At 39.1% G+C, this 27911-nt stretch overlaps 6 protein-coding genes across 7 annotated transcripts; 3 read left to right on the top strand and 3 right to left on the bottom strand.

The window, feature by feature from the left end:
- The first annotated feature begins 510 nt into the window (after nt 1-510).
- On the top strand, nt 511-2912 carry LOC117373411 (inositol 1,4,5-trisphosphate receptor-interacting protein). Its single transcript, XM_033969429.2, has 2 exons — nt 511-578; nt 770-2912. The coding sequence occupies exon 2, from the start codon at nt 782-784 to the stop codon at nt 2447-2449; it is 1668 nt and encodes a 555-aa protein (XP_033825320.1). The 5' UTR covers nt 511-578; nt 770-781; the 3' UTR covers nt 2450-2912.
- Nucleotides 2913-2977: 65 nt separating this feature from the next.
- Nucleotides 2978-4958, bottom strand: zp3c (zona pellucida glycoprotein 3c). The gene is made up of 7 exons (XM_055223381.1): nt 4406-4958; nt 4233-4339; nt 4063-4166; nt 3736-3913; nt 3549-3672; nt 3400-3488; nt 2978-3307 (listed from the first exon to the last, which is right to left on the bottom strand). Exons 1-7 carry the CDS (start codon nt 4919-4921, stop codon nt 3139-3141), a joined length of 1287 nt encoding a protein of 428 aa, XP_055079356.1. The 5' UTR covers nt 4922-4958; the 3' UTR covers nt 2978-3138.
- Nucleotides 4959-5221: 263 nt separating this feature from the next.
- On the top strand, nt 5222-9222 carry LOC117373492 (ras-related protein Rab-40C-like). Its single transcript, XM_033969540.2, has 6 exons — nt 5222-5871; nt 5948-6008; nt 6084-6144; nt 6530-6607; nt 6699-6921; nt 8143-9222. Exons 1-6 carry the CDS (start codon nt 5718-5720, stop codon nt 8436-8438), a joined length of 873 nt encoding a protein of 290 aa, XP_033825431.1. The 5' UTR covers nt 5222-5717; the 3' UTR covers nt 8439-9222.
- Nucleotides 9223-9312: 90 nt separating this feature from the next.
- Nucleotides 9313-12624, top strand: wfikkn1 (WAP, follistatin/kazal, immunoglobulin, kunitz and netrin domain containing 1). Of its 2 annotated transcripts, XM_055222545.1 has the most exons (5): nt 9944-10066; nt 10215-10489; nt 10587-10693; nt 10779-10897; nt 10975-12624. In XM_055222545.1, exons 4-5 carry the CDS (start codon nt 10790-10792, stop codon nt 12478-12480), a joined length of 1614 nt encoding a protein of 537 aa, XP_055078520.1. In that variant the 5' UTR covers nt 9944-10066; nt 10215-10489; nt 10587-10693; nt 10779-10789; the 3' UTR covers nt 12481-12624. The 2 variants fall into 2 exon arrangements, with proteins under 2 accessions (XP_033825541.1, XP_055078520.1); XM_033969650.2 differs by having other exon boundaries at nt 9313-10066; nt 10587-10897.
- Nucleotides 12625-12639: 15 nt separating this feature from the next.
- Nucleotides 12640-15016, bottom strand: mettl26 (methyltransferase like 26). The gene is made up of 6 exons (XM_033969574.2): nt 14723-15016; nt 14290-14452; nt 13176-13235; nt 13039-13106; nt 12887-12965; nt 12640-12808 (listed from the first exon to the last, which is right to left on the bottom strand). Exons 1-6 carry the CDS (start codon nt 14989-14991, stop codon nt 12752-12754), a joined length of 696 nt encoding a protein of 231 aa, XP_033825465.1. The 5' UTR covers nt 14992-15016; the 3' UTR covers nt 12640-12751.
- A 1180-nt stretch (nt 15017-16196) lies between these two features.
- On the bottom strand, nt 16197-27732 carry ccdc88aa (coiled-coil domain containing 88Aa). The gene is made up of 29 exons (XM_033979381.2): nt 27670-27732; nt 27494-27585; nt 26556-26646; nt 25417-25486; nt 25282-25340; nt 25031-25114; nt 24801-24941; nt 24569-24723; nt 24021-24102; nt 23702-23860; nt 23482-23628; nt 23267-23411; nt 22424-22987; nt 22151-22356; nt 21874-22068; nt 21672-21784; nt 21463-21604; nt 21215-21385; nt 20988-21149; nt 20639-20916; nt 20412-20555; nt 20147-20333; nt 19919-20064; nt 19368-19460; nt 18980-19179; nt 18448-18528; nt 17815-18048; nt 17615-17680; nt 16197-17206 (listed from the first exon to the last, which is right to left on the bottom strand). Exons 1-29 carry the CDS (start codon nt 27730-27732, stop codon nt 16197-16199), a joined length of 5280 nt encoding a protein of 1759 aa, XP_033835272.1.
- Nucleotides 27733-27911: the final 179 nt, after the last annotated feature.

Raw genomic sequence — 27911 nt, forward strand, 5'->3', positions numbered from 1 at the left:
ATAGATCACAATAACAAGTCGATATAGTAAACATCATGACAGGCCTATACGGATTACAAATAATAATTCACTCTATAATAATCATATTTATACCAAGGTCAGTGAACATCACAATGGTTAACTGCCTGTACCGTCATTTGCTAAAGGTACAAAAGGTACAAAATAAAAGTACAAAAATAAGACTACTTGTACTTTTATTACTAATCAAGAGCAACAACATTATTAGATAGAGAAAGAAGGTACTTTAGTCTAATAGTTTTCACTAATAAACTTCCTTGCCATTTAGAAAACAATGTTGAAATACTTGAATTTAAGTTTTAAATGTGTTACTATTGCATTCAGAAACATTCTACCTCTACATAAACGCAATGAAAATTCTCAGTAATGATTAACCGTTACAGTTTTGTGCATGCAGGAAATAGGTGACGAAAGAAACCCTTACAACTGTGTCTAAAAGAGGAAGAGCTTAGTGAGTGGTGTGACAGTAAGGTTATACATCCTCCATTGCACCTACAACGTGTCCTTCACTGGCTCACGTTAGCAAAAAAGATTCAATTTTTACCAAATAGTATCTTAAGGTAAGTCAAATTCTCTACTGATTTTCATATAAATTAATGCATCTTGTTGCAGAGTTAAAGTTGTGGCACTTTTGGAATTTTTAGAACCAGGAAGTGTTGTATACACCTACAGCAATATCATGCGCACAGATAAAATGTGTTTATTTCAATTTTAAGATTATTATTATTGCTAACATCCAATCATTTTACAGATCACAACAAAGATGCAAGATACATTTCTACAAGTATTTGTCATTGCTCTGGGCCTCCTAATGTACCCAAACAGTGACTACAATCTTAATGATTTAGATGATGCCTTAACAGCTGGAATGCAAGACCGTGAGCAATTACTGTTAATGGAAAAAGAGAAAATCAACCAGGAAATAGCACTGAGTTACCAAGTGCTGCAAGAAGAGACCAATACAGCAGAAATGTTGGAGATAAATTTGAAGAATGACAAAATGCAGAAACGCCTGGATGGTCAAGTAGATGCTCAATCATGGCCTAACCAAGATAACCACTTAAAAGTATTACCAAGTGTAAAATCAACTGACAAAGAAACTACATCTCAAACATCTGATGTGGACAAGGATTACATTTGGATTTTGTGGAAAACACTCTCAATCTTTTCATCCATCTATTTTGCCAGGAAATACAGACAAAGACATTCCCAAGTGACCTCAAATGTAACAAAAACAAGCTTTCCGGCAAATGCAGCTGAATATATGGCAGTATTAGACAGTACAACACTGGAGAACTTTTATTTTCAGTGTATACAACCTGGCTCTATTAAAAGGCACAGAGAAGAGGAGTTTTTGGATGGATTTGTGAGTGATCTACTCAAATCTATGAAGAACGTTTGTAGCCAAGTTGGCGGCATAGCAATTGGGACAGCAGATTTGGAAGATTTGCATAATGTTGTTGTTCCTCTCAATCCCCCTGAGTCATATATTTTTAAATGTTTGTTCAGTAACAAAGTAGATGATGCGTTGCCAGATATGTACATTTGTGGGCAGATAGAGCTAATGAAAAATGCGCAAATTCAACATTGCTGCCCATGTCAGGTTTCAGATGCAGCAGATATCGTGTGCCTTCTTCACAACGGGAGTGACAAGATAAAGATAAGAAAAGTGACTGACTTTGATGAACAGTTTTGCAAAAAAGGGTCAAACTATCTGTCAAAAGGAAAAGTGAACAAGTGGTTTCATAGCACACTGAGACAAGCGTGGTCACTTATAGCATTCAAGTATGAGTTTGAGGTCTGCATTAATAGTAGTAACATTCCCGGAGCAGTTAAAGTTCAATTTAGAAGTGGTGAAAAAATAAGTTTCACCATGAGTCCAGTTATTAGATTTGACAGTCATTCATATTTTTTCATCACAACTTCTTTGAAAAACTTGGACACTTCTTGGTCTCTATCCTTGTCCAAATATGAAGATACTTTTTTGCGTCAGATTGCTAAAGTTCTGCCCCAAAATTCTTGCCACATGCAAACTCTAGAAATCATCCTTTTTCTACACAAGAAACAGACACTGCTAACAGGAAGCAGTGACCTCAAAGATTTGCATTTCAAAACTGCCCTGATGCATCTGCTGTTGACCAAGGTGCCTTATGAGTGGAGACCTGCCTTTTTAGCAAATAGATTACAAGACCTTTTGAACCTTATGATGTGCAGCCTAAAAGCAAAACAACTGCACCATGTCCTAATAGGAAATCCTCGAGCTAAAACAACAATCCAACTCCCAGTTTATTTAGTAAAGTCAAACCGTGTGAATCTCTTCAATCCTCTGGTGGTGCACAGGTGCATCTACAAAAATGCTATGATGCATGTCATGGAATTGCTAAAAAATGCCCCAATTTTGATAAAAGACTACCTTGGTCAAAATAAATAAATTAGTAAGCCATTCAAATGTGGATGTTTGACAGAATGTTTAACAGTCAGACCTTTTCGTATACATCTACCCCCTAGAGGAACAGGAATAATTTCTACATTGTCAGTTCAAAATAGTTAAACACTGCAAAAAAAAAGCAAGTCATCTGCACAATTCCATGGAAATAGAAAGTTACAACCATACTTTGTAACATTCAAGGAGATATGTTTTATGCCATACTCCGTAATAGCCAAATGAACATTATAGTGTAGACAGGCAGGAGTCTCCACACAATTTAGGTTTATGGAGATGCATGTACACACACAGTAAGTGCAAAAGCTTTTTTAGACTGAAAATTAAAGCTTTCTGTTCCATTTTTCTTTTTGGTTAAAATGCATGTGGTGGGGCTTTAATTTGTATGAAGGTATAAACAAGAGCACTCATGCCATTGCCTGTATACCTCGTGTATAGCTACTGTGTGGAAAAAAAAAAAAAAAAAAAAAAAGATATTAAAGGCATTCCAAAAACTCAACCACTTCTGTGTTTGATGGATAATCACACACCTTTTAATTTATTACAAAACATTTAATTGTTATCCCACTGATTCTGTTCATCTGTAGTCATTTCCTCATCATCAAAACCAAAGTTGGCATCAAATGTTTTCATCTTCAAATCATCGTCCAAGTCCACTTCCCAGGGTTGGCTGGTGACTATATTCTTGGAGGCTGGTGGAATATAGAAGTCTGTTTGGTAAAAGATGTCAACTTCTTTGATGTATATAAAAGAACAAAACATAAGACTATACCCCTCTGCTTCCCTGGAAAGCAGGATGAGTCACAGCAAGAGCACACAAAGTGATTTCCGTGCAACTCCATCCACCTAGCAAACATGGTCACATTTACTTCAAGTTTTTGTGTGTGTGTGTGTGTGTGTGTGTGTGTGTGTGTGTAACTAAAACAGAGCAAACTCACCTTTTGGTGCTTGTGTCATAATTGCAAGCTTTGTGACCTTGAGTTGCAGGTTGTTTTCCCACAGAGACTTCACAGTGCATGTAGAGTTTCTACAAAAGAAAGATTTATGAAATAAATATCTCACCAGGTATTTATAGGCCTACATTTACCTTTGGGTTTGGACTAGATGCCATTTCTGTTAAAATTAAAGCATTTATTGTGAACTTTTGTGTCATCCTTGACGACCCGTCAAGGAACCTTGACGCTGCAGACTCCTTACCATCTACCATGCAACTGTAATTAAAAATGCACATGAAAGTCCTTGAAGTGAATAACCACTGAATTGCAAACACTTACCCATAATTATCAATGATGGTGTACTTAGGACTTGAGTTAGGAAATTGAGATGGTGTTATGAAGCACTTGCTGATATACATCCTTTCATCTGCAGAGGTTATTGTATCACTGGGTAGTCTAGCCTCAAAGATCATTGGATCTCCCAAAACGTAGGGTCTGGTCATCGCATTACCAAATGCTTCCCAAAAAAAAATACAATTAAAATTAGAAACAATACTCATTTGGGTTGCATTATGTAAATACACATCAAATCATTTTGTTGTTTTAGCTTCATAGTCAAAACAGGGAAAAACTGGTACGATACATCCATAAGCCAACAATACTTGCCATCTTGAAGTATGAGTTGAACAGGAAGATTACTTCTAAGAGATTTAAACAATGTTCCCCCCAATAGATTGGGGTGTATGCCAACCTTGTAGGAGTGATGCAACCTGCAATAGTGAAGTGTTAAATCTGGTATAGATAATTGTTTTTTTACAAAGCCCATGGTCACTTACCTTTGATATTTGCACTGAACAGTTACATCAAAAGGCATCTCTCTTAAAACCGCTGTAGTTGGCAGGTAGCGAATGACATTTTTTACAGTCAGATCATCTACATTGCTCTGGAAAACAAGCATACTCAGAACAGACTTTACTCATGACAAAAATAGTATGACAAAAACACAAACCTCTTTCGTGAAACCACAGTCTGACGTCAGCAAGTACAGAAAATAATAATGGCTTTTGGTACCTTGGTTGACAGGACAAGTGCCCAGTTTTAATGACTTGTATGCGTCCAAAGTCTTAAAGGCATCTCTTTTAACCCTCACATAAATCCTGTCAAGGTGGCACAACAGTTCAACCACCTTAGGTTGAGTGGAGTCTATGGGAGGCTCGGGAGCACTAGGGAACAATAAACTCTTGACTGAATTTGGCAGTGGCCTTGCACCTCTTTCAGGCCTGAAAAGGGCTTTCTGATCTATAGCTGAGGACACTACAACAAAGTCTGGAGGCATTATAAATTCAGAATTAGAAGATTGAGAAGGTCTCCCACTTCTGAAATCATTTCGCACAGGCCCAGATGATACTTTCCTCGTCATTTTAGACATAATGTCCCATTCTAATTCTGGATTCTTGATAAATTGCCCGTCACTACAGACAAAACAGCAAATTATCATTAGAATTCTAGCTAGACAGAGCCACATTTTCAGAACCTGCAGGCCTGTAAACGTGTGTTCAATAGAATGAGCAATGAAGTGCCCAATCTTTTAACGAAGCGTGATTGTTACAGCTGTTGCAAATACTAATCAAATACAGCCAATCCGAGAAGTCCCGTAAATCCCGTAAAAGTAGATAGTGACTGGATGTATAGAAAGCATTTTTTTTACTATGTAATGAAGTTTATCACATATGGTTTTAAAAATATATAATTTAATTATATAATTTTAATCATTATCAGTAAAAAAAAAAACAAAAAAACAAAAAACATACTTCCGGAAGTTACGTCGTTCATGATGCCAGAACCAGGAAGTACTACCACACTTCGCGAGACGAGTGGTTTTGGATGCGCCCAACTAATGGTTTTCATATGAATTTATTTTGATCAAGACTTCGGGGGGGGGTTTCACCTGATATATTTTGTATTCTCATATAGTGCTGCTTGTTATATCTTATCATAGTGGCATCGTTACAAATCGTGATGTGTATCTACAGTCTGCCGTTAGCTAGCTAGCATGCTAGTAGCTATTGGAGGTTTTGATTATTTATGTGATGAAAATACGATGGACTTCGTTGTCTCTATATATAACTAATCAGTGCAAGTTATTTAATTATAAATAACGAAGATTTTACCGCAGATATTGGTGCACAATAGGTTTATTAGTTGTATTCTTTTAAACAGCTAGTGTTTAGCCAGCCTCTCCCAGTTTAACCATTTCTTGAGAGATATTTGTACAAAATTTCGTATCAATATTGAGCTCTCAGCTCAGGAAATTGGATCCAATGCGTGGGATGATGGGGACTCAAAGTAGTCCTGTCAAAAGCTACGATTATCTCTTGAAGTTTCTGCTAGTGGGAGACAGCGATGTTGGAAAAGGTGAAATCCTGGACAGTTTACAAGATGGATCAGTTGAATCACCCTACGCATACAGCAGCGGTATGCAAATTTTAAACACCAGATTTCCCCATAATGTCTACAATAAAAAAATGCTCAACTGTTATGTCATGTATAGGTATAGATTACAAAACTACCACCATCCTGCTAGATGGAAGACGAGTAAAATTAGAGCTGTGGTGAGTATTTACCTAAACTTAATGTTGTTTGCCAATTACAGCTAATCAAAAATAACCAAGCAATCTACTTTACAGGGACACATCGGGACAAGGACGATTCTGCACCATTTTTAGATCTTACTCTCGTGGGGCACAAGTGAGTTGAATTAGTTCTTATGGTGTATTCATCCTGTGTTTGGCTCAATATATTCAGTTGCAGAGTTAAATAACTTCACAACATTTTATTGCTGCATTCATGTGATCACATAAACTGTATAATTTTTAGAAGTCAAATTACATTATCATCATTATATCTGACTATGAATGTAGCATATGAGCAGTGGAATTGGGATGTGGTTGGAAAATGGGATTGAGGACCATGTCACCAATGTAAATGTTGAAGTTCAACATTTGTGTTTTTTGTTTTGAATAATTCTCATGAAAATATCTGATCAGTGATCATGACCACACTCTAAACATGAATGATTGTAAAACAGCCTAGAAACCTGTTAATTTATTGCACAATTACTTCTTCGACATAGGGAATACTGCTTGTGTATGACATCACCAACGGATGGTCTTTTGATGGCATTGATCGGTGGATCCGTGAAATTGACGAAGTAAGAAAGTGTCCACTATTTTTAAACTATTTGAATCATGTTCATGTTTAATCATTAGCATAAGGTTGGGAATTTCTGTTCTGTCCATCAGCATGCCCCTGGTGTACCGAGGATTCTTGTGGGAAACCGCCTTCATCTGGCTTTCAAACGCCAGGTTCCCACAGAGCAGGCACGCGCCTATGCCGAAAAGAACAGTATGACCTTTTTTGAGGTTAGTCCTCTGTGTAATTTCAACGTCATCGAGTCCTTCACAGAACTTTCACGGATAGTGCTTATGAGGCATGGGATGGAGAAATTCTGGAGACCGAACAGAGGTGAGCACATTATTCCAATTGCTGATGTTGCAGTTGTCAAAGGCCTCTTGTTTGCAGTTGCATGGCAACTGGCCAATTATCACAACTAAAATGAGTTAGATAAAAATTGGGTGGCTGATGAGAGGATGTTCTCTTGATGTACATTGCCTATAGAGTTCCTGCAATTGTTATCGCAGAATCCTCCAAACCCCATACTGACAGTGGTAGCAGTGGAGAACTAAATAGAAACTAACAAAAACAAAATTAACAAAATTTATTGAATTTCAGAGATTGTGGACTTTGGTTGTGCACTGGGATGTACACATTATCAAGGGTAGAAGAATGCCTGAACCTTTTACTGGATTTACAAAGCTCCAGTTTGACAGTACAAGTCGATTTCTGCATTTTTACATAAGGGAAATATACACTGCCTGGCCAAAAAAAAGTCACTACTTGGATTTACCTAAACACATTATTTGGGATTGCTGCAGTTGGTCAAGTTTAGGTTCAGCAACAGTCTGTGCTCAAAGAATGAGGTCAGCTGACACCTGAACATACCGAATGACCAGGTTATTCCATCAATGGATTTTTTCTTCCCTAATGGCACAGACATATTCCAAGATGACAGTGCCAAGATTCATCTGGGACAAATTGTGAAAGAGTGGTTCAGGGAGCAAGAGACATCATTTTCACACATGGATTGGCCACCAGAGTCCAGACCTTAACCCCATTGAGAATCTTTGGGATGTGCTGGAGAAGGCTTTGTGCAGCATCAGACTCTACCATCATCAGTTTAAGATCTTGGTGAAAAATTAATGCAACACTGGATGGAAATAAATCTTGTGACATTGCAGAAGCTTATCGAAACAATGACACAGCGAATGCATGCCGAAATCAAAGCTAAAGGTGGTCCGATGAAATATTAGAGTGTGTGACTTTTTTTTTGGCCAAGCAGTGTATTGGTGTAACTCCATACCTGAACTAGACTGAAAAGTATCCATAATTCATAACAAAATATTTAATCTTTTAAATTGTAAAAAGTTGTGGGACTGAAAAGTGCCATTTCCTTTTGATTCATTTTTACAATTACCAAACAATTTTATTTATTTACATGCTTATTTATAGAAGCTTCAAAATATAGTTCACTGTGCATTCTTGTTAGATATTGCCTGACAATTTGACTGCTTTATTAGACAAACACACTGAAAGTTTTTGTGCCTTTGTTATCTTCATGTTTTGCAGTTTTCAGCCTTCAAGATCTATGCTGTCGCTCTATTGTGTCATGTACACCAGTGCACCTCATAGACAAGCTGCCTCTCCCTGTAGCGATCAAATCCCACCTGAAGTCTTTCTCAATGGCCAATGGCATGAATGCAGTCATGATGCATGGACGCTCTTACTCTGTGGCCAACAGTGCTGCATCAGGGGGCAATTCAAGCAAAGGCAACAGTTTAAAACGGTCAAAGTCTTTCAGGCCTCCACAGAGCCCACCAAAGAACTCTTCTTCATCATCCAAGGGAAACTGCAAGATTTCATAGGCCAACACACATACATAGTTGTCTTCATTTGTCCTGTATTAACAGCATTATTGTTGTCGCTCTTAAAAGGCCACGGGGCTGAAGTCAGGCACCTTACTAGCTGCCTATATGATGGGTTCAGACTTGAACTGAACTGAATTGGACAGTTTTCAGCTCGCGAGTGCCACCTTGTGGATACTTTTTACGAGTAGGCTACAGAAGCGCCTTGGGATCAAGTCGTTAATCTCGGTTGGATTAATCTGTATGATAACACTACATGAAAGGACTACCTAGCATTTGGGGTGACTTTTTATTGTATATATGTATGTGTTGGTGGAATGTATTTTGTGTATCTCGAGTGTTATGGGAAATGTTTACTTTTTGTCAGGAATTCAGAGTCTTCAAACCATAACACAATTGAAATGGTTCATTTTCTTTCTTTTTCCACACTTGAAAAGGATCAGTATAGGTGTCATGTGATGCATTCCAGTCTAAAGTATCCTGCTGAAAACCTAATATCTCCAGACTTTGTATACCTCATTAATTAGTGCAACATTTACTAAGATCTTTTTGTGACAATACCATCTGTTAAACAGGTGCTTTCCAATAGATTTTGGACACTGAGGTGTCATGCCGTCAAAAACATTGCATGATTTTAATTTTTGGTAAACTGGGTAGAGGGGTGATGTCTAGTTTTACAATTGTTTTTTAAAGATATGTAAATTTTGTATTTATGAATGTATACTTTATACTGGTATGTGACCTGTGGTTATACATGGGATTAAAGTAAGGTTAAGAAAGTCAATTGCTACTGCACCATCACGTGTTGCTGCCTTCTCAAAACATTCCATATTTGTTTTTAATGCTGCTCGTTTTCCACATTATTCAAAAACGGAAATAGTTGTTAAAACAAATTGCACCCCTGGTTAATTGGCTCTGCTGGCTTCTGATAGTTATTTAATTGATGGTTGCAGATGGAGGGATCTGTCTGTGCATATAATACTATATGTAAAGCTGACAAAATTAACAGGAGAGGGCAACTGTTTTAATATCAAGTTAAAATTGTCTTACGAAAGGCTCGAAATAAAGAGAAAAACTTGTCTTCGTTGTTCAGATTGTTATATCTTATTAGAACTTCTATCAAAGTCACCGTGGGAATTGTAGAAGAGCTTTGTCCTCTTTGTCCGGTCCGATACTGGTTTGCAGTTTGCGCCAGTGGGGGATGAATTGATTAGTTTCTCGGTATTGGCCACTTTTGGAAACCCGGGACGCTGCAGCAGCACATGAATGCCACACGGTCAAAAGTCACTTAAAGGTTGTGGGGTCACCTCCAATGAAAAGATGAGGGTCTGATTCTCATCGCCTCAGAGCAGCGTCAGGACAATGAAGAGTTGCACACTATTGAAAATGTGGTACTTTATGTGTTCCCACCTGACCGTGGCATCTCTGAGCTACGTGTGAATGAGGGACGGTGGTAAAGAGAGCGGTGTCTAGACAAGAAGGGCGTAAACAACATGTTTTGTAAGACATGCTGCGGCACGCCCCATGTTTGACTTTTACCCTTTTTTACGTTCTTACAAACCAGGCAGCTTGGCATTCTTGAAGAAAAGTAGAAATTCTGTGTCATTGAGAAAGAAAGTCCCAAAACGGTGAGATGAGAAAAGCACCTTAAAGCTCCTTTAAACGATATCTGTGTATAGTCTGAGTTTTACATATTGTGTCTCACCGGAATGCGGGACTTGAGATGCGCGCAGTTGGCTCACGGTTTCTTTTGATGTTTTTACTATGTTTGTCCAGTTGCTGAGAGCACGGTGCCGCTTCATAAAAGTTTCAGACTCTGGACGATCAGGGGGGCGGTCAGAGGGCTGCCCTTTCTGCTTTCATTCACACTCTGAAAGGCTGGAGTTGCGTCCCTCGCTCTCATTGTGGAGATTCGCTCCCATGCGACAGGCCGGAGCTACATACATAAGGAACCCGTATTGGACAAGACAAAACAATTATTAAAATCATGTGCGTTTTGTGATGAATTAAATTAAACTATTTCCGAACGATCAACGCGAGACCTCGTCTGGGTGAATATTTTACTCTGCTCATCTGACCATTACGCACAAGTTCGGCTCTATATTTCAAATCTGTAATTTATTTTTATTTTATTTTATTTTTTCCTAGAAGTGAGTTATGGATTTCATAAGACAACGTGTTTTGCAAGAAAGCAACAATGAAAAAAAACTAAGAAACAACCGAAAACAGAAAAACATCAAGAGGCCTTTGAACATGTAAGCACGCCAAACTCGAAGAAAAAATTGGGATGGACGCGGACATGTTTTCTTATTATTTTGATTTTAAAATCCCCGGGTTTAGGCCGTGCAGATATGACAGAACACAAAGTTGCCCACGAAGGACTTTGTCCAAACAAGCTGAACTCCCATCTGTGGGTTGATGCGCAAAGCACCTGCGAGAGGGAATGCAACGTGGACGAGGTGGGATATTTTTTCATTTTAAATACATTTTAGCTTTGATTTGTATCTAAAGTAAATGCATTTTGCATTATTTGCAGGACTGTGCCGACTTTGAAAAATGCTGCACCAACGTGTGTGGTCTAAACAGCTGTGTGGCCGCACGGTTCTCTGATGGAACCCCAGCTCAGCCTGGCGGACAGAGCGCAGGAAATACAAGTGAAAGCAACTCAACTACAACCTGTGATGGCTTCATCTGCAGCCAGCAGGGCGCAACCTGTGATATCTGGGAAGGCCAACCCATCTGCAAGTGTCGGGACCGCTGCGAAAAAGATCCCAACTTTACTTGTGCCTCTGATGGCCTCACTTATTTCAACCGCTGCTACATGGACGCAGAGGCCTGCATTCGGGGAGTCACATTGACTGTGGTTGCCTGTCGTTTCTATCTCGCTGGACCTCACACCAGTCCACTGCCACAAGATACTACAGCTCATCCTACCCCGACCTCATCTCAAGAGGACCCCATGCCCCCCACACTCTTCTCCAATCCCCACCATCAGTCCATTTATGTTGGAGGCACAGTTAGCTTCCACTGTGATATTGTAGGTGTCCCCAGGCCTGATGTGACTTGGGAGAAGCAGAATGAACGGAGAGAGCGGCTGGTCATGAGGCCGGACCAAATGTATGGGAATGTGGTCATCACTAACATTGGACAGCTTGTCGTTTACAATGCTCAGGTGTGGGATACAGGGATTTACACCTGTATTGCAAGGAATTCTGCAGGAGTGCTTCATGCAGACTATCCACTCTCTGTAATACGCAGAGCAGAAGATGATTTCTCTGAAGACCCTGAAATGCCCATGGGACGTCCCTTCTCTCCAGCAGACTGTTTGGCTGAAGTGGATCAGCGGGTGTGCAGTGGAGAGCGCCATGTGGACTGGTACTATGACAGCACATTAGGAAACTGCCAAGCTTTTAACAATGGTGGTTGTGAAGACAGCCGCAATAGGTTTGAGACCTATGAAGAATGCAAGGCCTCTTGCCAGCGAGAAGGGATGGGCATATGCTCCCTGCCTGCGGTCCAAGGTCCCTGTAAATCCTGGGAGGCACGCTGGGCCTGGAATATGATCATGAAGGAGTGTCAGGCCTTTGTCTATGGTGGATGTCATGGAAATGCCAACAACTTTCAAACTAAGAAAGAGTGTGAAGCAAACTGTCCTCAACGGAAAAAGAGACCTTGCAAGACTTGTCGGGTGAAAGGTAAGATGGTGCCCAGTTTGTGTCGAAGTGACTTTGCCATAGTGGGACGCCTCACAGAGTTGGTTGAGGATCTAGACTCTGGGTTGGCACGATTTAGTTTGGAAGAAGTTCTGAGAGATGAAAAAATGGGTTTAACTTTCTTTAATACAAAACATCTTGAAGTGACTATTGCAAAGATAGACTGGAGCTGTCCCTGTCCCAACATTACAATGGAGGAAAACCCTTTGTTGGTCATGGGTGTTGTGCAGGATGGCATGGCAATCATCCAGTCAGACAGCTATGTTAAATCAATAACTGAGCGCAGACTCAAGAGGCTGCGAGAAGTAGTGGGCAAAAAGGGCTGTTAAGATTACATTTTCCGAATGATTGTCTATGGTATAAGAATATTGAATATTGTGATTGCATTTTCTTTTTTACTAATGCTTATTCTACAAACAACCATTGCATTATTTTACTAATGCACTTTTTCTAATAAAAATATGTATCAACCCAAACATTTGCTTAATGAAAACATGATTTATTTAAAGTATTGGAATGAAATGGCTTTTAAAGAAAAAAAAAAAAAGGGTTAAAATTAAGGCATAGATTCACTAGCCTGTGTCTAATAGATGGCATACTTCATACTACACTCTCCTTTCTGAACAGAAGACACTTGTTGTTTGCAGGCATATCAACCTAAATAGTAAAAAAAAAACATGTTAGTTACAGTACCACTTCCCCAATTATCATAATGAAAATGTGAAAGAAACTAACCATTTTCTCCAGGAATAAACTATTACTTTCTGCTATAGATCGGAGTAGGACAACATCTCTCAGACCCCACTCGGAATTTCTATGGGATAAAACAAAAGCTTAGTTGCTACATGAGGCTGCACACTCAAAATAAATAACTTTAGATACTACACCTTTGCCGTAGATTCTGGTCGAAGTCAACATTGCTTTGCGGTGTGATCCTACCATTTACTGCATAAGGCTGAAAATGATTATAAACAATTACCATATGATATCACTCATATATGACATGAAGAAAAAATGCACTTACACCATATGTAAGTAGAAGACCCTGTGGCTTTAGCAATGCTCCAGCTCCTTTGAATAAACCCTGAAATAAAAGAGTAGTGTCTTAAGGCTGCTTCAGTGGGGTACAGAAGATAATAAAAACATTATAAAGAATAACCACTTTTTTACATAAGTGCATACCTTCAAGCTGGCTTTACACAAATACATGCATGTTATTGACACTATTATTTTGTGTGTATGTATTAATCATTGGCTCACCATAATAATAAAAATAGGAATAGAGATAGACATGCAGTATATAATTTGGCTGATATTTACTATTTTAAAGACATTTTTAGGGGAGTTTTTACGATATTTTTAGGACATTTTCAGCTTTAAAATTGTATATCCACATTTAAGTCTCTCAATTTTGTTTTTTTTTATGACCAGTAGTGCTGCAACTAACGCTATTAGTTAGACTATTCTTTTTTTTTTCTTCCTATAAGTCAAACGACTATTTCTATTGCATTATTGAGACTTTAAAACTAAAATATGGTGACTGAAAGCTTCTAGAAAGAGAATATTTAAGAATAAAGTGCATCACTGATGAAGATCAAAAAGCGTTCATTCTTTATTAACATTTTGATTTAATAATGCTGCTGTTATTTAAAAAAGCCTTTTCATGTTTTCGAGTGTGTGTAGCCCACATAATGATTATTTTTGTATAGTGAGTAGTCACGATTAGTTAATTGTTGCAGCCCTAATGATTGAGCATTAGCTTTTATTTTGGACAAGGTCCCATTCCCAAACCCTACAGAACATCTTAAACAAAGAATTACTATTTGACCAACACCGCCATAGTACATGTGTTGTAGGAGGGGCCCGATTTTGTTTGTTTGCTTCCATGTTTCTCAACTGTCAATCATCTCAACTGACAGGAGAGACAATTGGAAATAACCTGCTTCCTTCTTTCTTTAATGGGTGGGATTTACAGGAGGATCAAGGAATTGAGAAAGCTAATTAATGAACATAATTGGGATGGGGCCATAGATTATAAATGTTAGATCAGCGTCAACTATAAAAAAAAAGAAGATAAAACTCAACTTCAACTATCTTACTGTTTCCTTGTCAAATGTGTCCCAAAACAACTGCCTTACCTCTGTACAAGCCATAGGGGAGATGTGTATCATGTTGATGTTGAGGACCAGGTCGAGGCTCTCTGGCTCAATGCCTCCCCAATGCTCATGAGACAAAGAAGCGTCCAGGTGAACGGCAGGTTTCACATTAGCCAGTCTATAGTGGGCTCTGTACGCTTCTATACTGAGGAGGGGAACAAAAGAAGGTTTGTCAAAAGGCAAAACATTGTAAGCGATGTTCTAGACTGGGTTCCTAGGTACCACTACCATTAGACTATAGTGTTTTTATGGTTTTAATTATGGGATTTCTCACTTATAGTTAATTTAAGGTCTTGTAATTTGTATAGATTTGTCTATTTAAAATGGAAATTGAAATGCTTTTCAAACATGCATGCCAGTTTAACAGTAGTATGTCCATTTTTGATCCCAGGTCTAGCTTATATTAAATATTTACCTGGCCAAAGATTGATGGTCATACTCTGAGGGCTGCCAGACCACATTACGCAAACTTTGAGCGAAATGCGTGACGTGCTGCCCGGTACCGGAGGAGATCTCGAGAGCCTGGAGAGGTTTGGCCGGGTCAAGGCTCTCCCGGAGGACTGACAGGATGGGCTCCTTGTTTCGATCAGCTGCTGGGGCGTTCAGCATCCTGTTAAAACCCTGGTTAAACTGACGAAGAGCACCGTTCAGCTTCACCGAAAGGGGTCCGAGAACAACACTCATCCAAATAATCTACGCACTTCCGCGTTAGGCCAGACGTCATTCTCGCGGACGGTCATCCGGGTATTCAGCATTCACGTGGAATTTAAAATGTATTACTGTATTTATTTTTTTATTTTTTTTTTACATTTGTTTAATATTTTTGCACATGCCATATGAAGGCAATGTAATGTAATGCTTAAGCCTCTTGCCATTGTTTATATATTTGTAATAATAATAATAATAATAATAATAATAATAATAATAATAATAATAATAATAATAATGGCTTGGCTACTGCGGTGAAGGGGAAAGCAAACTTCCATACTGCTTCCACGCTGATCACACTTTTATGGTTTCTCAGACCTGGTCTGACCTGGTCGCGCTCATATGATGTTTCTCCTGCGTGAGTTTTGTAGCGTCTTTTGCAGCTGGAAGCATAAGTCATTTTTTTGTACACTGGTCACAGGTGAAGATGCATTCTGTTGGTGTGATTGTTGCAAGGACCTTCTGCATGTAAAATTAAAATGGACACGCCAGGCTTTATAGGCAACAATGACATAAATAACTACTATTTGCCACTTACACAGGTGTAAGTGTAAGTATTTTATGCAATTGTTTATATTAAATAGAAGGAACAGACGTCAGTCGCCACAGTAGGCCTATACAACCGTAGGCCTATACCACAACCATAAACCATAGAAGAGTACAACTCAAGCCTACGTGGCTAACTTCATAATAAAGTATAACGTACAGATGTTTAGGCAGACGTGTCAGGGCCATCATTAACGTGTCCACTCGTAAAATAAAGGAAATGCTTTGGAGCCACTAGCCTAGTAAACACCAGAGGAAACTTTATTGAAAAGAAATTGAGGTATTTTATACAATTTGTATATTGGTCATTAAACAATGGGCATTAACAATGAAACATATGAACAAATTGGTGCCATGCTGTTACAAAAAATTCTTAAAAGAACAATACATAAGTAAACATTACTACAATAACAAAATCGGCAAATTTACATCACTAGGATTGTCACAAGGGCAGTTCACAAAAAGGGCCAGGACACTCAAGTATTATAGGATAAATTGTAGAAAACATACATAACCTGAGACCAGAGTTGCAATACGGTGATGATGATGGTTGTTATTACACAGAGAGACTCTTTTGACATGTTTTACATTTCAGCATTTGACTGCAAATAAATAAAAGTCTACTTAACCTAAAGCTAATTCAGTGACTTTGGGATACTCTCTACAGATCGATCCTCCACAGACTCCACACTGAGCAGTGTTTGTGGGGTATTACAGAGGTACATTTGTCCTGGACCATTTTCCAAAAGAGACTGAGTTAGCTGCATGAAAGTTTGTTTGCTTTCAGGTCTGACCATACTAGTAGTGATCACAGAGTCACTAAATATTGTGTTGGAGAAAACTGAGTTAAAAGTGAATGCTGAGCCAAAAGCTGACTCCTGCACAGGGGACTTTGGGCGGTCAGTAGGAACAGCAGCTGGGTCTCTTGGAGGTTTAATTGGAGGAACTGGCTCATTGTGCATGTCTGCTTCTATATGGTTTGCTGAACATGATTCATCTTGCCTTGTTATACTCTCAGAGACTTGGACAGGTAAGGGATCAAGCTTTACCCTGCAGTCACTACCGACACTTGAGCGTCTGGATGAACTCTCTGCTTGGGAAATAACACCTCCAGCATGAGGAAGGCTTTTAGCAAACTTGGTCCCTTTAAGTCTCCCCTCTTTACCAGCAGGCACAGAGAAACAGTTTAGGCACCCAGACATTGAAGATGATTTGCCTTGAACATACAACACTGTGATTGGAGAACAAGCAACAACTCTAGTTGCTACAGTGTTCCCTAAATCTGATTTTGAATCAGTTTCGCTTTCCTCCTGGTTTGTTTTCTCGCTGTCTGTTGCATCTGACAGACAGTGTGTAAACTTGTTCTTTGAACCTCTTCTGAGGCTCCTTGTGCCTCTCGTGAGCCAGAAGTCCTGAGCTGATCCAGGATCCTTTTTCTTGTCTTTGGGCGTAACATTAGAAGACTTCCGCATGTGACCATGTTGTGGAGTAGAAGCATCAGTGGGAGCCTGAATGGAAGTAGAATTGTGATGTAGCTGGGGCTGTTGGACTGGGCTGCTGCCACTGGACCAGGGCTGATTATCAAGGCTCACACTGAACTCTCCACTGCTTTCACTTTGGGCTCGGCTTTGAGTGCCATTTGCATCTGGAAAAAAAAACACATTTAGGTAAATGACATTAATCTACAACAGAACAACAGCATAACATGAAGACCTACAATGTGCTGCAAGTTAGCCCTCTATCCCATCAAATACTTCTCATGTTCAGCTCTGCCCCTGTCTATCTGTGTCACTGTGTCTGGAGTGCATACAGGACATAAAAAATAGGGTAAACATAGGCTCATAGTCGTGTCTGTAGTTGGTAATACATCATGTAGCCACCAGTGGGCAGTAAAAGTAAGCTTTTCAGCTTTAGTTTAGTCTGTGTGGTCAGCACAGAGATTAATATAAAACAAGGTCATGATTGCAATTTGATGGATTTAGTCTAATTCCTGGACTGGTAATACATCCGTATAATGTGGGAATCCGCTAAATGAGAATCTCCAGAGATTTACCGTGGTTTTGAAGCTCGTCGTTATCTTCCACTCCAGATGGCACAGCACTGTCATTTGAATCCTTATCTGTAAAGCAAAATAAGATGAACATATGATTAGTAAATTTCATGAAAATACTCACACATTTAATACTTCTAGGAGGCATATTTTAATGATGTCAAAATAACAAAACAATCAAGCATAAAAAACATGTCATCTACCTGTTACCCATTGGTCACACACATCAAGGGCAGTCTCAGAGTGATGAGTGGGCGGATGAAGGGTTTCTGATTTTGTAGGATGAGGGTTGAAGATGGATAGGATGGAGGTTGTAAAAGATGAAGTCATTGTGTCCTCCGTGTTTATTTCTGTATCTGACCTATCGAGCATCTGCGTGCTGCCTGCCCACCTCTCATCTCTGAGCGGGGACGGGGGATGCACTAAACTACTCAAGGCTACAGGATAGAGGATCAAGGAATGATAATGGGGTGAAAACATAAAGATATTTTCATTAAAAAAACAAAAAAAACAAAAAAACAAAACACATAACAAAAACAAAACACTGCTTGTAAAAGTGTCCTTCCACAATGCGGTAAAATTCTGACTTCTATTGTTGACCTTAAATGTAATGCTGACCTAAAATCGATGCTCAACACTTGAATTTTAGTTTTATGAAATGAATTACTGACTATGACAGTTTAGCTTTGAATCCTGACAATAAATACTGAGGTATGAATATATGAAACAATTACCTGGTCATACTCACTGCACATTCAACACAATTAAAATGGTAAGTCCTAAGAATTAAATAGTAAGTAGGAAATAAGTGAATATGAAGCTAACTGGTTTCTTACACATGGACCGACGAAAGATGGACTTGGTTTTGTCTTTGTCCTTAAGTTTCTTCTTCATACGAGGAAATATTTTGAGAGAGGCTATTTCCAAGTACAAACATGTGATGTGGACACAGGTGAGGGGAGAAAGGAGGACAATTAGCAGGAAGGAACATACATAAACAAAAGACAATAGACAAAAGGAAAAATGTTTAAGGAAAGTTACATACATGAAGCAATATTTTGTATGAATTCTAAATATATGAGTGTGTATGCACACTAACAAACCGACCACTGGTCTAATGAAATTGATTTGATTTATTCAAGATTTTTATTTTCTGTAAATGTTGTTGAAGGAAGTTATTTGAGCAGTGCTGATGTTATGTGCCCTTCAGACAGTCATTTTACTAGCCTGTTTGATTTGAGTATTTTATGTTCAAAACAATGTTTTTTGCTTTAAAGAAGGTAGTATCTTTTGCACTAAGCTAGTGCTTTCTTTCTTGTTTGGAGGAAGCTGTACCAAGTCTATTAAAACCTGGAAGCTTGTACTCACTGCTGCTGTAACGAGGCAGTGTCATGTGACCTGACGGTGAGGAAGACGCCCCATCAAGGCCGATGAAGGAGCTGTTATCATGACACAGGAGGTGAGGGTCTGTCCCAGGATGAGTTGGCGAAGGTGGTTGTTCGGATCCACTATCACGGCTACTAGATTTGATTAGCTTCCTCAGTTTAAGTGTGATCCAATTTCCACGCCTGTAACAAAAACAAACCCAACCAAGTGAAACAGAGGACTACTGTTACTTGTTATATATCCACAATTATATTATATTATAGTAATATCACTCAGAATATGCAGCTAACCCCCACAATAAGTAAGACTACAAAGTTGTTTAGACTGTAGAACGGCTAATGACTATTAATTAATGTCAATTAAAACTTACCTTCGAGCAGGTGATGGTTCATAAAATTTGTACTGGTCCATTATCTTTTCTTCAAGCTTTTCCTTCTGCCTTCTCAGATCATTTAGCTTATCACTGAGTTGAGAACAAGCAAATTAAATATTGAAAAGCAAAAATAAAATCTCATAAAATGGCTAAACTGGCTTGTCAAAGCCTGATCTTGTCAGAACTCAGAAACCAAGCAAGGCTGTGCTGGTTAGTACTTGAATGGGAGACCACAGAGAATATCAAATACCACAGTGGGGTGCCAGTGGCAAAAAATATTCATTGTGTCCTTAGGTAAGACACTTCACCCACATTGTCAGTTATGAAAGTAGTATGTAAGTGAGTGTTGGTCAGAGGGGCTGGTGGTGCAGATTGGCAACCTTGCTTTCGTCAGTAAGCCCCAGGCCAACTGTGGCTACTATAGTAACTTACCACCATCAAATGTGGAGTGAATGAATAAAACACCGTAAAGCACTTTGGATGTCTTAAAAGTTGCAATATAAATCCAAAGGTTAATTCATTAATTTATTAGTGTTTTAATGACTTACATGTACTGTCTTTCCTCAACATGAAACAGATCTTTGCTTTCCATGGTCTGTTCCAACAAGGTTCTGTTTTGAATCATAAGGATTTCAATCTGGTTGAGCAGGTGCCGGTTCTCTTCCTCCAAGTTGCCTTTCAGCTGGCCCAGCAACTGTAACACAATTATTAAAGACTTTATTCGTGTCAGGCACCAGCTAAACATTGTATGTACTGTATCTACTGCCAGCTTGTACCTCACACTGATTGCTCAGTTTAGTGGAGGTAATGTCCAGTTCCTGAAACTCCTTTTTAAGTTTAGAGAAGTCAGCCTGTAGCCAGGTGTGCTCAAGTTTGGCCTCATTCAGCTGACCTTTAACTTCTTTGTGATCAGTGGTCAGTAACTCATAATCATTGAGAAGCTGACGGTAGGTTTGGTTAAGCCTTTGAGAAAATATTTGATAGAAATATGTCAAAAGTTTCTGACATAATTTGCAATTTGTAGCTGTTTGTATTTGTTACCAGTCCTTCTCATCTCGGAGCCTGCAGCACTCGGCAGCTGTTGTCCTGTGTTGTTCTTTTTCCATTGCGATCTTCACCTGTTCTTCCTTAAGGGATTTTTCAAGTTCTTCAAGTTTAGTCCGCTGCAGTACTAATGTGTTGTACCTAAATAGTAATGCCATAATTGATACAGTTTTACATAATATAAGGTTGTGTGAAAATTCAATGTTCATAAGTTTTGGCCTCACCTGTCCTGCAGTGTGCGGTTCTCTAATTCTAGTGTGCGGTGTGCCTTTTTCAGACATCCATGTTTGCCCATTAGAGCCTCATACTCCGCTGCCTGTTTTTCGTGCAGAGCTGCAAGTCTCTCATGATCTCGTAACAGTTGCTCGTGGACTGACCGCAACTCCTCTCGGTCACGTGCGGAAGTGTCACGCTCATTCTCTGTCCTTGTTTGCTGCTGCTGCATTTGGGCATTCTGTGCCAGCAGAGAAGCACACTGGGAGTTCAGAGTAGACTTCTCCACCTGGAAGTTGTCAGGTTGTTCATTTATAACCTTACTAAGTGTACATTTGTTATAAACTAAAGTATAATTACCTGCAGATTAGCATTGTGTGTTTGGAGAGCAGTGTTGTTCTCTTGTAAAACTGTAGCTTGTCTTTGTAGAGCGAGGATTTGTGCTTGCTGAGCATTTGACTGACTGTCTAGCTGCTTCACGTGGGCCTGCATACCCTGGCGCTCTGTCTCTAGCCTTGCATTCTAAATTATAAGGGAAGAGTTAATCACTGAACAATCAAACTAAATAGAAAATGATTCCCACTTACATTCCGCTCCACTTTTATGAGTCTGTCTTTAAGTTTTAGCAGCTCCTTAGTTGCCTCTTGACTTTCTCGTAGCCATTCACTCATTGCCTTGCCTGTTTCTCTTGGGGGTGAAGAGCTTAGTGTAGACTCTTCATCCAGCCTCTGCTGCAGTGCCTCATAGCTTAGCTTTACCTGGACAATGCGAAATCACATCTTATTACAGATTTAATAATGTGTGTCCTGTTTTAACTAAGTTATTGCGAACATACAGTTTTAAGATCCTGGCGTAGTTGCAGATTAAGTGTTGAAGATTCCTGTAACCGAGCTTCTAGTGCTTCTATCTTTTCTTCTTTAATCTGAAGAGACTTCTTGAGAGATAACTCAAGCTCAGACCCCAACATCTTAAACCTACTGCAAGAAAAAAACAAAAAAACCTTATGTGAAATGTTCTACTGTATGTTATCTCTAAAATACTTACTCTGTGTCAAGCGTATCTTGCTCCTCTTGTGCATCATTCATCTCCAGCTCACATCTCAACCTTTCCAAATCATTGTGATTTTGCTGATTTTTGAGCTTCTCGCTGACCAGTTCCTATAATAAATACATGACTATCATTTATTGTATGCACTTTAGGGTGTTTATTAAATAGGCACAACATGTTGACACACTCTTTGTCTCACCTCTCTGAGAGTGGCCAGTGTCCTCTGGTCGATTGCACTTTGCTTGCTCAGTTCTCTGTTGTCTCTCTCGGTGGATTTCACTCTTTCAGCAGTCTCCTTTAAATTCTCTAGCTCCTTTGTGAGAAGGCGCGTCTCCTTTTCCAGACTGGTTATACAGACATTACTGCGGTCTAAATTTGCATCTTGGATTTCAGCCTGAAATGTAGATATATAGCATACATCGGTTTTATCAAGCTGTCTTATTGCTTGTTTGCCTTTTCAAGTAAAGATTCCTTACCTGCTGGTGAAGTCGCCTGTTTTCTTTTTCTAACTGTCTCCTCTCTCTCTCCAGAACAGTGTTTTCCTGCTCGAGAGTAGACTTCTCTGTTTCCAGTTGCTCCAGTCTTCGTGTAGAAATGCGTATATCTTCCAAAGTGGCTTGCAAAGTTTGATTTTCTGTCTCCAGCTCTTGAACTTCTGCCTCTAGACGCTGAACTTTTCGATCTAAATAAATGACACAACCATTATCAGATGTTCACAAAAACATGTTTAAGCTCTTACCATGACTTACCAGTGTTGTCTAATGCTGTCTGTAGATGCTGGTTAAGTATGTCCAGGTTCCTGCATTTGACCTCTAGTCGCTGTGTGTGCTTGTTGTTGTAGGAGGAGTAAGTTGGCAGACCAGTAAAGATGCTGGCGTGGCTCGGACTTGAGTTCTTTGAGCCAGAAGTGTGAACTCTCTCTGGCTCGACACAACAAAGCTGCTGATTGTGATAGTTTTCATGCTCTTCTAGGTCTTTCAAATGCATGCCACCAACTCCTTTTTCCACCAATCCTTTCTCCTGTGTAAGGAAATCTGTCCCTTCTGTAAAGAAAATCTTAGTTTGGACCTGCTCCAGTGTGACCGGGTGGGCTTGAGAGTAGTTCACCTCTCCATTCCACATCTCTTGTCCTGAACTGTTCATTTGATTTACTGAATATGAGTTTGGTGACTGTAATCCTTTGGGTACTTCTGAGCTCCTTGGGACAGCTGTAAGTTCTTCAATTGTTCTCAACAGACTTTGGTTCTCCTTTTCAAGTTTTAGCATCCGGCTATGGGTATTTTCACTCACCTCCTCACTTAAACTTAGTGGACCTTAAAAAACATATTAGAAAGCCTTTGAAACATTGCAACAAGTAGAAGCTCCACTAAATGTGGAATCATTTAATTTTGAAAAATCTACTTCTATCATAAGTCAAACTGTGCTGCATCTGATGTCTACAAACTAGCAAAGCTCTCAAAGTGACCCCATTTTGAGACAAAGCCTCTTTTTCAGTGTAAATAATAAGTACCAGCAGACAAAAGAAGGAATGCATGCATTAGCATTCTTACATAATATGTCTCCCCTCAAATTCTACATACAAACTCTCTTACCCTGGCAGTCTTCAGTAGTCTTAGAAAGTTGCTCTAATTCCCAACCCAGGTGTTGAGACTCCTCCATACTCCTCCTCTGGGCCATGTACAGACCAAGGTTCTCTTCCTGCAGATCCTCAATGCGCTTTTGGTCAACCTCTTTTTCCTGTAGCAAGACTTTTCAATAAGCTCTTACAGCTACAGTGCAATGACACTGTCCTGTGTAGATGCCTCACCTGCTCTAAGTCATGAACCTGAGCTTTCAATAGCAGACACTGCTTCTCAAGTTGATGGATTTTATCAGAACGTGACCTCCAACCCTCTAGCTGCTCCTCCAAGACGTCTTTGGTCTCTTGTAACACCCTGTTGTCCTCTTTGAGTTCCTGTAAACAAAGACATGTTATTTGTTCTTATAACATTCTTGACATAAGAAATGAGCTTCTGGTCTGCCCTAACCTCCAGTTTAGCCTTGTAAAATTCCATCTTGTGCAGCTGATCTCTGTAACGCCCAACTTCACTTTCAAGCTTGTCTGCTCTTATGGCTCTCTCTCTTATAGAGTCCAGTTCATCGCGATATGTCCGAGCTGTACGGGCATCCACAAGCAGCTGGGAGTTCTAATACAAACACGCAGAAAGAGCAAAACTGTTTTATTCTAAGAGCATTGGACAACATCTGCAGATTTCTTTGTCTGGCTACAGTGGCTCGAAAAGCTACAGTGTACACTCTAATGACCACATGTGTGAGGTGGTTTGTTTTAGACTTATGAGTCTTCACCTCCAGTTGGATCCTCTTCAGCTCTGATGCCATGTTCTCCAGTTCATGTCTGCAGTCCAGCATCTGTTCACTTTTTTCTTCTCTGTGACCAACACAAAAGGTGAATTCTTTATTTAGAAAAGATATGTTATACCCAAGGGTCTATAAGTGCAATTTAAACTTGGTCTTAGAATAAAATACAGAGGAACATCAATATTTACACTGTGAAGGAAGAGGATTTAAATAGGATTAGTGTTTTGAGGTAGTGCAGTATCTGTAGAAATGCAGTGCTAATATGGGTCAGTGGTAGTAAAGCTCTGCTATAGAAGTTGCCAAGCACACAGTAATGTGGGCCAATCTCCCTCAGGCCAACTCTTGTCGAATGGTATCCTTGCCTTTCATTCACTGTCTATTGGTAATTCACAAGATGCTCATAACTAAGAAAAAACTCAAATAAAATTAATATACTGTATTCATAATATAGATAATAGACATTCTATAAAACCAATGTCATGTGCATTTTTTTACTGAAACCTAAAACAAAAGTATCTCATGTACAATGTACATACAGCTCCTGCCTAAGTCTTCTGATCTTGGCTTTGCAGTCGGCCAGCTCCACTGACAGGTGCTGCTGAGCCCCTCTCTGCTGTTGTTCCATGCTGGACTGTGGGCCACTCTGCGGGCTACAGCCACTGCCCCAATCCTGCATAAGTTCTGTGATGGCCTGCTCAACAGATTGCATAGTCAACAAATGTATGAATAATAATTGTAGTTAACAGACATATTCTTTCTGTACAGTACCTCCAAATAGGTGTCTCTTTGATCCAGAAGGCTGCGGATGTGTAAAGCCATCCTCCTGGCTGTATCCTCCAGTTCATCCTGTTGTCCCTCTCTGACCTCCAACCAGTGCAAATCCAAAATATTCTCCTGGCTATGGGTCAACTGAGAAACAAGGACGATTGCACATATATTTTAGTTATAAATGCATCAGAACTTCTCGTTGACAGCACTATAATATATAAAAGACATACCTCTTGAATATGTGCAGCTATTGCGGCTTTAGTATCAAACTCAAGAGTTTGGATCCTTTCAATATAGTCTTCTTTATTTTCACACTGAATAAAATGAAAAATCAATAATCAATGAATAAATAGGTAGTCTTTTATGTAGAATGAATATATATATATATATATATATATATATATATATATATATATATATATATATATATATATATATATATATATATATATATATATATATATATATATATATAGTTTACCTGGACTGCACATCCCAAAAGCAACAGTAAAAGCTTTTTCATTTCTTCTAGAGCATGTTCTGTAAAGGTAAAGGTTAATCATTGGTCGTGGGCATAGACATAGATAGAACAATGTTCTAGGAAACAATAACATACCACAATATGGAGTCTTATACAGCAGTAACACATTTGGCAAGGGGGTCATGATTAACTGTTTAAGATGGTCCTGCAGAATATAATACATGAGTCCTATATCACACAAAATTGACTCTTTTAGCTATTTTATAATGTTGTTACCTTCTCAAAAACATACTTGGAGTTGTGTTTTGTTTCATTCGCACATGTTTGAGTAACAACTTATTATTAGTCTACATCTCCAAAGCTCAAAATGTTCTGTTCCACCTTATGATGTCATGAAGTGGCAGTTTTCAAGTTAACATCTACCTTTTACCTTTAGTTCAAATAAGAATTGGCAATTCCAGGGCTGAAGTCATCCAAATGATTCTAGTGAAGGTGTATGGAGCTTAAAAACAGAGGAGTACTTCCTGCATTACCACATGACATCACAAGGTGGAACACAGTGTTTTTAGTCTTAGAGAGATAACTCAGCCTACATATACAGGATTTGTGTGTTAAACATGTGTGAATGAATAAAATCTCCTGGTATGTTTGAGGATGAGGAGGAACAGTACAGTATAACATAAATCAGAATAATATGGGCCCTCTAAAACAAGCAAATAAAAAACAAGGTCTATTTTGCAGTTATAAAATATACATGCAGTACGTCTGAATGGAATGACTGAACATACAGTATTCAGTACAGCTCACAATCATATATACTGCAACGCAAACAGAACTCTAACTTTAACTAATGCAGCAACTTAACACGTATCCCTAAAAACTATTGAAAATAATTTTTCACAACTGTGCACTGCAACACTGGAATTTTCACATTGTGGGAAAAATAATGTGTCTTATTGTGTTGCCCTGACAGAAGATTTAATGTCACTACATCACACAGATGTTTACACGGTTAATATTTAGGACACACGTCTTAAAGAGAACTAGATTATCCATGCCAAGAAAGTGCCACCAACTACTGATTATCAGATGTTACTGGAAGTCATAGGGCACTCCACACTCTGCAATGATCCACAATTTACAATACTATAATATATTAGAATAACAGACGGATGCACACAGACAATGTATGACATAACATTCATCATGTTTATGAAAAACAGTTAATGTAATTATAACACAGCAAGTCTTCTGTATTAGTAACAAGAGTGCACCTGGTAATATGTCTTGATATTCTGGACAAGGAGACTTAGATTATGAATCCTGTTCACATTTGTCAGGTCCTGAGGTCTAGCTGAAGCACTTCTGGGAAATGAAAATACATTTCAAGATTAACAAATTCAAAATTCACGTCAACCTGCATAACCCAAAATTCTAAACATCTACATCTGAGTTTCTTAACTGAAACCATATTTGATTTCCCTGTGCACAATAGTAAACAGTAAAAAATGTCCTACTGTGCATGCGTGATTTAGTCTTTAGGGCTTCAGTGATACATCATGACGTGAAAAACATAGAGTTAGTAGTGACATTAGTAGTCACAGTAATAATTTTGGATCTGTTTGTCTGACCCACACCACCTCCCAACCCCCCATCTGTACTACTGCTCCACTATACAGGCCCTAATCCCAGAGGGTCTCACAATCCAACAGATTATCCCGCCTCTTCCTTTCTGCTCATTGTTTTGTCATTGTGAGTATAAGATAGATAAGATAGATGAAACTATTGGATCCACTACTATAGACTTGACTAGACAACATTATCCATAGGTTTACACCACATATTCTCTCCTAAATATATCTCATTTAACGTGGCATGCTATGCACATGTCCATGTTGACAAATCCTGAATATAGGCCATCATAGTGTGCTTCTGTGGGACTATGTCTTTGAGCGCACAACAGCCTTAGTGACATGGCAGACTGTCAGGGGAACATGAGTCTGTCATGTTGGAGGGTAATTCCTTAAGAACATAAGGGGCCCCAAATCATAATCCCTTAAGTAGCCTCTTGACAGCCTGTATGATGCCCCCTTAATTTGGCAAATCAGAAACCGTTTTTCCTAAAGTATAATTACTACATATTATTTAATTTATTTCTGATGTATCTTGAACGTTTCTATTGCGATGTGTAGCCTGATTTATTATAACTTACATTTGACTCATGATGTCGTTCAGAAACACTCCATCCAACAAAACAGAGAAGTCAAAGAGCATAGTTTGATCCTCAGGCATAAACGTCTTGACCTAAAATGAAAACAGTCAGTAGTTAGAAAATGTTGTTGATAACTTTAAGTCTGCAACATTATGCCTGCATTCACCAGGACGTACCCAAGTGACGAGTGGGCTCATCATGAACTGATCCAGACAAGGTAGAAAAACTCCACTTTCCATGGTTGCAAGTGATGATGTAAATGAAAAATCCTAAAAAGTAATCGTCAGTGTAGACATCCTCTAACTCCGAGCAAGCACAACCGACCCATGCACTTCAACAGAAAATGAACTTAACTGTAGCTGTCCCGGCCACAACATCCTCTCGAGCCGTCCTCTGCAAAGGCATCTGCCGCCGGCCC

The sequence above is a fragment of the Periophthalmus magnuspinnatus genome, chromosome 1 (assembly GCF_009829125.3).
Source record: "Periophthalmus magnuspinnatus isolate fPerMag1 chromosome 1, fPerMag1.2.pri, whole genome shotgun sequence".
Taxonomy (NCBI): Eukaryota; Metazoa; Chordata; class Actinopteri; order Gobiiformes; family Gobiidae; genus Periophthalmus; species Periophthalmus magnuspinnatus.